At 36.1% G+C, this 9,613-nt stretch overlaps 1 protein-coding gene across 5 annotated transcripts in view; it reads left to right on the forward strand.

Annotated features, from left to right (window-relative positions):
- pacs2 (phosphofurin acidic cluster sorting protein 2) overlaps positions 1 to 7,493 on the forward strand; it is a 69,247-nt gene extending 61,754 nt beyond the window's left edge. For 2 of the 5 annotated variants that reach the window (XM_037747349.1, XM_037747350.1), the window contains exons 19-26: positions 246 to 278; positions 2,967 to 3,011; positions 3,753 to 3,795; positions 3,930 to 3,972; positions 4,445 to 4,580; positions 5,142 to 5,362; positions 5,631 to 5,744; positions 7,009 to 7,489. In XM_037747349.1, the coding sequence (XP_037603277.1) occupies positions 246 to 278; positions 2,967 to 3,011; positions 3,753 to 3,795; positions 3,930 to 3,972; positions 4,445 to 4,580; positions 5,142 to 5,362; positions 5,631 to 5,744; positions 7,009 to 7,127 (754 nt within the window). In that variant the 3' untranslated portion in view covers positions 7,128 to 7,489. Of the gene's footprint in view, positions 1 to 245; positions 279 to 2,966; positions 3,012 to 3,752; positions 3,796 to 3,929; positions 3,973 to 4,444; positions 4,581 to 5,141; positions 5,363 to 5,630; positions 5,745 to 7,008 lie in introns of all 5 variants that reach the window. The other 3 variants (XM_037747351.1, XM_037747352.1, XM_037747354.1) reach the window with 3 other exon arrangements.
- Positions 7,494 to 9,613: the final 2,120 nt, after the last annotated feature.

The raw sequence follows: 9,613 nt of genomic DNA on the forward strand, positions 1-9,613 counted from the left end.
TACTATGTGAAATAAAATGTACATACATCACAACAGAGGTTCTGTTTTCCATTTTTCAACCCCCTTTTGAAAAACAAAACGAAGGAAAAAGTTTCACTAATGTTGTTGAGTTTGTGTGTTTGTGTGGGAGTGGCGGTGTCGTTCTGTTAAACATCTGTCGTTCCATCACTGTGTGTGTGTGTGTGTGTCTGAATAACATGTTTTTTTATCTTTTTGTTGTATTTTTTCTTTTCTTTTCTTTGAAGGAAAAAGAGCTTTCATTTTGATTTTGCAGTAAGGTATTGTGGTCGATTGAGTTTGTTTCTCACGTAGCCTTGGTGATTCATGCGCTTCCTGTGTGTGTTGGAGCCATTTTTTCTTCCCCTTGAACCGTCTCAGCCTTTCCTGGAGCTTGCCACTTTAACAGCTGCATGAAAAAAATGTTTTTATTTTTTTTTCTATTAACAGCTTGAGAGCTCAGATAAGATCTGTATCCAGGCCACGACTCACAGTTGTAAAGAACACAAGCACACAGACACAGTATGAGACGAACTAATTAAAGCTGCATCGGGTCAAGATTTTATTTAGAAGCACACTTTTTTTTTATCACCCTAGACACAAGAGATGCAATAAACAAGAGTGTCTTATATCCCCAATTGAAATTGGATAGATGGACCTAACATATTGTGTTGTAGACATGTATAAATACAATAAACCAGACCACTTTGTGACATTTTCTTTAGTTAATTAGTGTTTTAATATATTAACATCAACTAAAAGTCAATCCCAGGCACCCTTTTAGATAATCAGTTTCGACGTTTATTAAACATAACGAGCGCTTTCAATTTGGTTTCAATTTCAGACATCAATGTAGAGTCAATACTTCTGCCTGACAAATTTTAATTAAAGTTGATTCGATCAGATTTTACCATCTGTGACGCTACAGCCAGCAGGTATCAAAATCCCTCTAGTAGCCACGTCTAAAACTCACTAATTAAAAGCAAAGATTTGTAGTTTTATGGGTGTATAATATGTGTGTTATATTATATTTCACTTCCACCAGCCAGGAAATAGTCCCGCACATAATGCCCTGTTACACTTCAGTTTTTGGATTTAATAAACATGTTAATTAGTGAGTTTTAGAGATACTGGGAGGCAGATGTTGTTGCCTTTCGACAGAGCTAGGCTAGCTGTTTTTTTTCTAGTCTCAATACAACGTCTGTGTGCTCTTGTTGTGAATATTATGTCATTAATGAAAGAATTTCCTCAACAAAGAAATACAGTTCAGACTCCTCCTCCAAACAATCCTCATTGATAAGATATCAGAGGACTGACTGAAGGCTATAATGTGCTGATAAAGTGGCAGGAGACCAAACATACGATCAGCTCTGTGTTCCCTCTTGTTTCTTCCTCTCTGCTGCTTCCTCTCCGTCATCTCCTCGTGCTTCTGGCCATCCATGTCTGTCTGCTATCTGTCCAGTAGGAAGTAGAAAACCTGCTCGCTGTCTGTGAAATGACAACGTCAAAGTGATATTTTTGTGAGTTACATGTTTGGTTCAATGTAGTCAAACATCACCATCAAACGATCAACTGTGGTGTCCTCAGTGCTAAAGGGCCTTTTATAAAATTATATTAATATATTTGAATATAGTCAGTAAGTGATTTTTATGGTCAATGTAGCAGAGAAAAAGACAGAAATTTCTTTGTATTTAAATTTAGCTTTCATATTTACCCTATAATTCTTACCAAATAATATACATGTAGTTCTGTCAAAGAAACTTGTTGGAAATTATTCAGAAAATGAGAGACCTATAAAATAACGTAGGCATGGCAGAAAAACATGGCATGGAGATGTTTGGAAATATTTACAATATGGAAACAAATTTTTATAACATTTCTTAAAATGTAAAGCAAAAACATTAATAGTGACAAATATGAATAACTTTATTTATATAGCATCAAAAACAGTTACAAAGTGCCTAACAGTAAAACAAGGAATAAAAAAGTAACAAAAATCCAATATATATATATAAATCATGATTAAAAACAATTAATTTGGAGGACAGATCCTGCCAAAATCAAAAATGAATAAATACATAAATAAATAAATTGCTCTATAAATAAATGAATAAATGAATAAATGTACAAAAATAATATTAAAAATAAATGTCGATATTAATTAATTGATAAAATGCGACATAAATTAATATTTTTGTTTCCATTTGCTTCTTTATTTATTTATCTTTGTATTAATTACCTTATCTATATATGTGGAATTAAATTAATTAATGAAATTATTTATTTTATTTTATTTTATTTTTCTTGTAAGGCACTTTGAGCTGCATTTTATGTAATCAAATGTGCTGTAAAGATACAGTTTATTATTATATTATCATTATTGTTGTTATTATTATCACTATTATTAAATTATTCATTTATTTATTCATTTTTATTTTGGTTGGTTCTGTTCTCCATAAATTAAAAGTATTTTTTAGTTAAAATTAGTTCAAATAAAAATCAGTTTTAAGAAGAGATTTAAAAAGCGATAAGGACTTTGCCGTCCTGAGATCACGGCTGAGGGGAAGGCCCATTTTATTATACATAATGCACAAAATAAAGGTAACATTATCATACATTCTGTAATGTACAATACAAACATTAAAAAAGTGCATGTCATGTCCACAGTTACGTCCATCTACATGGATTGACGTGCATGTGCATCTTTTAACCGATACATTTCACATTTGAGCTAAAATATGGATCAAACACATCAGACAGAAATCATAATCCATCCCTGCAATAAATCACTCACATACCAGGCAGACATCTGGCTCTCTCTCTCTCTGGCTGCTCTGAAACCGATTACAGCGGAGATGTGTTGTTGTTGTTGTTGTTGTTGTTGTTGTTGTGTTGTTGTTGTGTTGGGAAAACAAACTGTGACCTACTGTTAGACTGTCTTCTCTCTTTCTCTCTCTCCTCCTCTATAGTCTCTCTGTTTCTTCCCTGGGGGGGCGATGGCAGGTCTCTTCAAGGCAAGAGCAGCAACCTTTCACACCATCAAACGCCTTTGCATTTAGAAAAACCTGAGTAGAAGTAGAACCATTCTTCAGGCTATTTTTCTGGTCATTGCCAGGAAAATAGTTCATGGAAGAGGCTTGTAAGTGTAGTTATGCACTACCGCTCACCGGTAGTGCATGGAGCCGGAGAAGTTGTGGCTTTAGGTTGGTGCTCTTCCTTCTCATCCACCTCTTTATGACTCGGTAGTTTAGTTGCTTTCCCCTTGAATGCCCTCCTGACTTTGGTTTGGTGGATCCGGTCTGTGTCTGCAATAACTGGATGGCTTTTTTCGGAGGCCTGGAATCGGCCGATAGCTGCATGTTTTGCTCCCTTGCTTCTCCAGCTTCAATAAGGGGGCCTGCAGGCGGGTACTGAGTCTGTTTTAGTGGAGCTTTAAGGTGCAGCATGCTCTGTTGATTCTGTCTGGGTTCTGATAGCTTTGCATACTTTCTATGCAATGGAAGACTACAGTATTTCCACATGTGATTCATTGGAAATCAGCATCATCAAAACTAACTAGATCTCAATGTTACTAACTGTAGATTTCTTTATATAATCCTCTTTGATCATTTACTGCCAAGCATTTGGAAATGCTTGTAGGAGTCCGTCCTTTTTGATTCAAATACATTTTTCATCTGTGTTTCATGACTCACTGATTATTTTCTTGCATCCTTTTTCACCTGAACTCTCTTTTGCCGTCTGCTGCGTCTCCACAGCCCGGATGAGGACTCATGTCAGAAGTTCATCCCTTTCATTGGAGTAAGTAGCCATTTTATTTGCCCTAAATATTCACTGTGTTGATTTTGTCTTTATCCAACTGTTTTTTTAGCACATGGTTGTCTCGGTTATTGTTGTTAGTAATAACCCTTTACCTTCTGTTTTGAATTCTGCAGATGGTGAAAGTTGGCCTCGTGGAGCAAACATCTGCAACGTCAGGCAAGCAATAAGTTTGTAGGGTAACCCTTCCTTTTACAGTCCCCTAATTACCAGTATTTACCTGGTAAATAATGGTCCATAGCAGGATATTATTGGGTAATTACCTGCAATCTGGGCTGTTACCAACATAAACCTTGTATAACTACAATTGTAACTTGAATTGAGGGGTAATAGAGAGAGTATGCAATTATATCAGAGTTATTACCAACTTTAAATCAACCTTAATTATAGGTAATTACCCAATAATATACTAATATGTATTAGTAGGTAAATACATCGTAGATATTAGGGGACTGTATCAGGAAGGGATACCATTTGTAGAAGCATGTTTGACATTTAAAAAAGTTAAATGTAAAAAAAGTATTTTTGCACAGTTTGCATACTATCCTGGACCAGAGCTCCACACAAAAGTAGCTCATTTCTCCACCACGGTATTTTAAAAAAATAAATGTTTGATTGTTTCCTCCCTCAGGAGACTCTGATGACGCAGCACCTCTGGGCTCCTCGCTGCTCTCCTCCACCCCTCCACAAGTATCCCCCGCCCTCAAAGAGGCGTCGCCCACCCCACCCTCCTCTCCCTCCGTCACCACCAGCTTCTGTGCTTACAGGTATATAACGGGATGCCTGATAAGGAGCTATTGCAAGATTCAAGATTGTTTATTGTCACTCTAGTTATACAATTACAATCGTATGAAGTGCTTGGGAGGCTCCATAAAAGAAAGAAAATAAATAGTAAATATAAAATGAAATATAATACAATAAAATATAATAACAAAATAAAGAATCAATAAATATATTTTCTTTTTATATATATTTTTAAGCAGACATAGTAAGTAAAAAAAAAAGTCATGATACTGTATTTTTCTTCGATGGAGGAAAATGTATGAAATAAAAGTTTTTATTTATTTATTTTTTAGCAAATTAGCAAACATATTAAATTAATATTATTTATGTTATTATTATTTATTATTATAAACAAAGAAATATTTCCCAAAATGTTGAAATATTCCTTTAATATATAAGAGCTTTAATGTAAGACTTTTCAGTTACTGCTTTAAAAGATAGTTCTATCTATCTCATATTTTCAGATTTAGCTTCTTGAACTCTTCTGTGTGAGTGATTCTATTTAAAAAGAAAGATATACCCATGACATCCACTGTTGTCTGTAGTTCTGTAGGTCCGTCGGAGCTGATGGGTCTCCAGGTGGACTACTGGGTGGCTCAGACAGAAAGGAAGAAAGACATGGAGAAGCGGGACTCCTCCTCCAAAAACACTCTGAAGTGCAATTTCCGCTCGCTGCAGGTCAGCCGGCTGCCACTGGGGGGCGCAGAGCCGAGCACCCAGCCCACCATGTCCATGACTGTGGTGACCAAGGAGAAGAATAAGAAGGGTGAGCTGGACTGATGCATGCATGTTTCTTTGGATTTGTGATTAGAGTGGAAGCCTTGAAAGAATAGTTCACCTCAAAATTACTTTTTTTTGTGGTGTAAGAATCATATTTTAGGATATTCACAGGACTGGATATGATCCGATCAATCCGACCTCAAACGTTGCACCAAAAGGCCAAAATGTCATCCGTCTGTAATCCTCCGAGACCAGAGAGATTCTGAATCCCTCATTTACTCACAGTGTGCATCTCTGTTGTTCCCTTCTGTCAGTCATGTTCCTGCCAAAAAAGAGCAAAGACAAGGAGGTGGAGTCGAAGAGTCAAGTGATCGAGGGCATCAGCCGGCTCATCTGCACTGCCAAGCACCAGCAGACCATGCTGAGAGGTACATTTCTACTCAGACCTCCTGCCCTCTGGCCCTGTACTGACATTTCCTCCCACCTCAACAGAAACACAGACGTCCTCAGAGGATTCACATGTTTTTCTCTTCAGTTTGGTCTGCAGCTTCCCTAATTATTACTCAAAGATGTCAGTGATAGTTGATTCTCTCACAGTAAAACTGAGGAAATCTCTCGACTGGTCAGAGGAAGACATATGCTGTTACGGTAATTGGCCTAGTGTAGAGGGCTGTAATTCATATTCAAAATACAGTAATTTAAACTCAAATGTGACATCTTACTTTGATGAATCTTAGAAATATATTTGTGTGGTTATATGTTAAAATGCAATAGTGAATAATCTGATAGACACATTATAATTAAAGGCAGATTTTATTTCCTACTTTTTCAATATCATGTGCAATATTACTTTTCTATTTTAGTTTACTTAATTTACAAAATGTATCTTAATTTTATTGTTATTCTATTAGGAACTGTGTTAGTATTACTTCTTATACACTTCATATACTATATATTACTCTATTGTTTTTTATTCTTCTGTAATTTTTGAGAAATCTGTGGCAAAAGAATTTTCTTCTGGATTAACCCCCTGAGACCCACAATAGACCATTTTTTGTCTTTTTTATTTGTTCTAGTTATAAATCAGAGGTAAACATTAATTAAATAAATAATAAAATAAATAAATTGCGTATAAGGGCTTGTGTTTAATATGCAGTTGGGACTCAGGGTTGTTCAGGACAACATTTGTTTTGTAATATATTATAATAAATTAGCTGAAACAATTAGTCGATTGACAGAAAATTAATTGGCAACTATTTTATAATTGTTTAAGTAAATTTTCATGCGAAACATTTCATGATTCCAGCTTGACAATTGTGACGATTTGCTTATTTTAATGATTTTTATTAATTTTTAATATTTTTTTGTACAATTTTTTGGAGAAAACAAGCATTGTGAATTTGTCACTTTGGGCTCTTGTGGCATTTCTCACTATTTTCTGAATTTCTACAAACCAAACAATCAATCGATTAATGGAGAAAATATTCAGCAGATTAATCCGTAATGAAAATAATCATTAGTTGCAGTTCTGTACAAACTCTACAACCAACTACAGCAGTAAAATCCTGCTTTTACATTAATGCATGAGACATTTTTCTGCACGTCTGAGTACTTTTTAATACTTTAAAAACTCCAGTAATGAAGGTGTAACTATGTAGTAATGTTTGTGTTGCGTCTCCTCTTCCTCCGCAGTACTGATTGACGGCGTCGAATGGAACGACGTCAAGTTTTTCCAGCTGGCAGCTCAGTGGTCCTCACACGTCAAACACTTCCCCATCGGGATCTTTGGACACACTAAAGGCCCTTACTAGCAGCACCTAAGAGACTGAAACACTGAGGACAGTCCCATCCTATCCTCCCTTTCCCCTGTGCCAACAGATTTTAACCCCTTCCGCCTCCCTACTCCCACCACCCCCTGCACACTTCTTCTGTTCTGCCGTCTTAATTTAAGCTCCAGCTTCCACCTGTTGCATTCGTCCTTTTATTTAATCTTTTGCTTGTTCTTTTTTTAATTTTCTATTTATGTAAAAAAAAAAACGTCTCGAGGCAAAGCTGCCAAGGGAAATATTTCTTTACTCAGCTTTTTAAAAGAAAAGAAATCCTGCTGATGTTTTATAGACTTTTGAGAAAAAAATGAATAAAATAATAATTAGACTTCTAATCTTTAACATACTGTACGAGTGCCCAGGTTTCACTCTCCGCCATCATTTGTTTTTAATTTGGTGAGGCTGGTTTTAATCACTTGGCCGGCACATTTAATCAAGAATATATATATATATATTTAAAAAAACAAACAAGAGCAGCTGCCTTGTAATGAAATGGAAGATGTTCATCGTATTTTCTAATGAAGAAATTTGGTATTTTCAACAGAGACTGTTGTCGATTCATCGTCTTAACCCTGAAGAAGAAAAGCGTAAACGGCCCCTGAGCTTTATGGCTCTCTGCACTCAATGAAGAAGTCTTATGTGCAATAGACTGAATACTGTGTGAATGGGATTCTGAATAATAACCTGGCACTGACAGAAGATGACATACTGCTCAACCCCTCCTCTTCTTTACTTTCTCTGTCTGGTAAAATTGGCTTCTGGTTTGAAGAGTTTCGCTCCAAAGTGAGACATATGAGAAAATTATTAATAGCACAAAATTAATTCCTTTTTAGATGGTAGTACGGACTGAAAGGAATATGCTGACATTGTGGGAAATTTGCTTTCTGAGAGTTAGATGAGAGGATCGATACCACCCATACCTGTACAGTAAATATGTGGCTAGACACCAGCAGCTGGTTAGCTTAGCTTAGCATAAAGACTGGAAACAGGGGGAAACAGCTAGCCTCCAAAGGTAGCCTAATAAAATCCACCTACCAGCACCTCTAAAGCTCACTAATTAATATCTTGTTTGTTTAATCCGCACAAAAAACAGAATGTAAAAACGACAAGTTGTTGTTTTACGGGGGGATTTACAGGAAATAGTTCGGCACATAACCCCCTGAAAAATCACAACTCGTCGTCCTATACCAACAAATGTTTGTTTTGTTCTTTGGACTATCGTGATATACCGCTACGATAACCGTGATATAATACGAAATATTTATTCATACACATATGATCAAAATAGTATAAATAATCCAGCATCCCTTAAATCATTTTATATGTATGAATACAGACTCTCTCTCCATTCCCCCATGAGAGCTGCAACGATTAATCGACTATTAAATTAATCACCAACTATTTCAATCGGTTTGAGTAATTTTGTTGTTAAAAATGATCCGATTCCAGCTTCTTAAAAGTGAATATTTTCTGGTTTCTTTACTCCTCTATGAAAGTAAACTGAATATATTTGAGTTGTGGACAAAACAAGACATTTGAGGACGTCATCTTGGGCTTTGGGAAACACTGATTGACATTTTTCACCATTTTCTGATCTTTTATAGACCAAACAACTAATCAGTTAAGCGAGAACATAATTGACAGATTGATCGTCAATAAAATAATCATTAATTGCAGCCCTATTCCCTATACTTGTATTTTGAGTGTAGTTCATTTGCCCCCAAAAAAACACGCAGTAAACTAAGTTAAGATGAATTTGACTGATAGCATTTTATTTCAAATTTTTTATAGATATTACGATAATATCGTTATCGTAAATTCTTTTGGCCACGACAATCGTGTAATCTGATATTGTGACAGCCCTACTTCCTCCAGTAAGATAAGCTAAGCTAATCGGCCGCTGGCTGAGGCTTCATATAGCTACAACAGATCTTCTCATCTAACTCTCGATAAGAAAGCAAATATGCTTATTACCCAAAATGTCTAGCTATTCCTTTCAGCTTGTTTTATGAAATGAAACACTTTTTTTTCCCTACAATGTTTATTTTAGAAAGAACCCCACACTCCTCTGACACACTCCGTCTTTTGCTAAAAGCAAATGTGACTTTTGCCAAAGGAATACTCAACAACTGCAGCTCACTCATTACCTGTGTGGTATTATAGAAGACGTCATAATGTAGAGGTGAATGTATTGAAGGTACCTTAATGTAAAGCACTTTTAAATGTTTGTCCATGATAGATTAGTGTGTTGAAACTACCCGGGAAACCTGCAGGTACGACAGACTCACAGATGCACATATAGACAGACACTGTGTCTGCCGTCATATCCGAGCTGAACAACAGCACAAACAGCGGCGAGGTGGCATAGTTTATATGCAAAACAAACCAAGCGTCTGTATCTTCTCAGTGCTGTGTGATACCACTTTCTGCTCAGTGTGAGGCCTCCTTGGACTCTTTAGATTTTAGTTTGA

This window comes from Sebastes umbrosus, chromosome 16, assembly GCF_015220745.1.
Source record: "Sebastes umbrosus isolate fSebUmb1 chromosome 16, fSebUmb1.pri, whole genome shotgun sequence".
NCBI lineage: Eukaryota > Metazoa > Chordata > Actinopteri > Perciformes > Sebastidae > Sebastes > Sebastes umbrosus.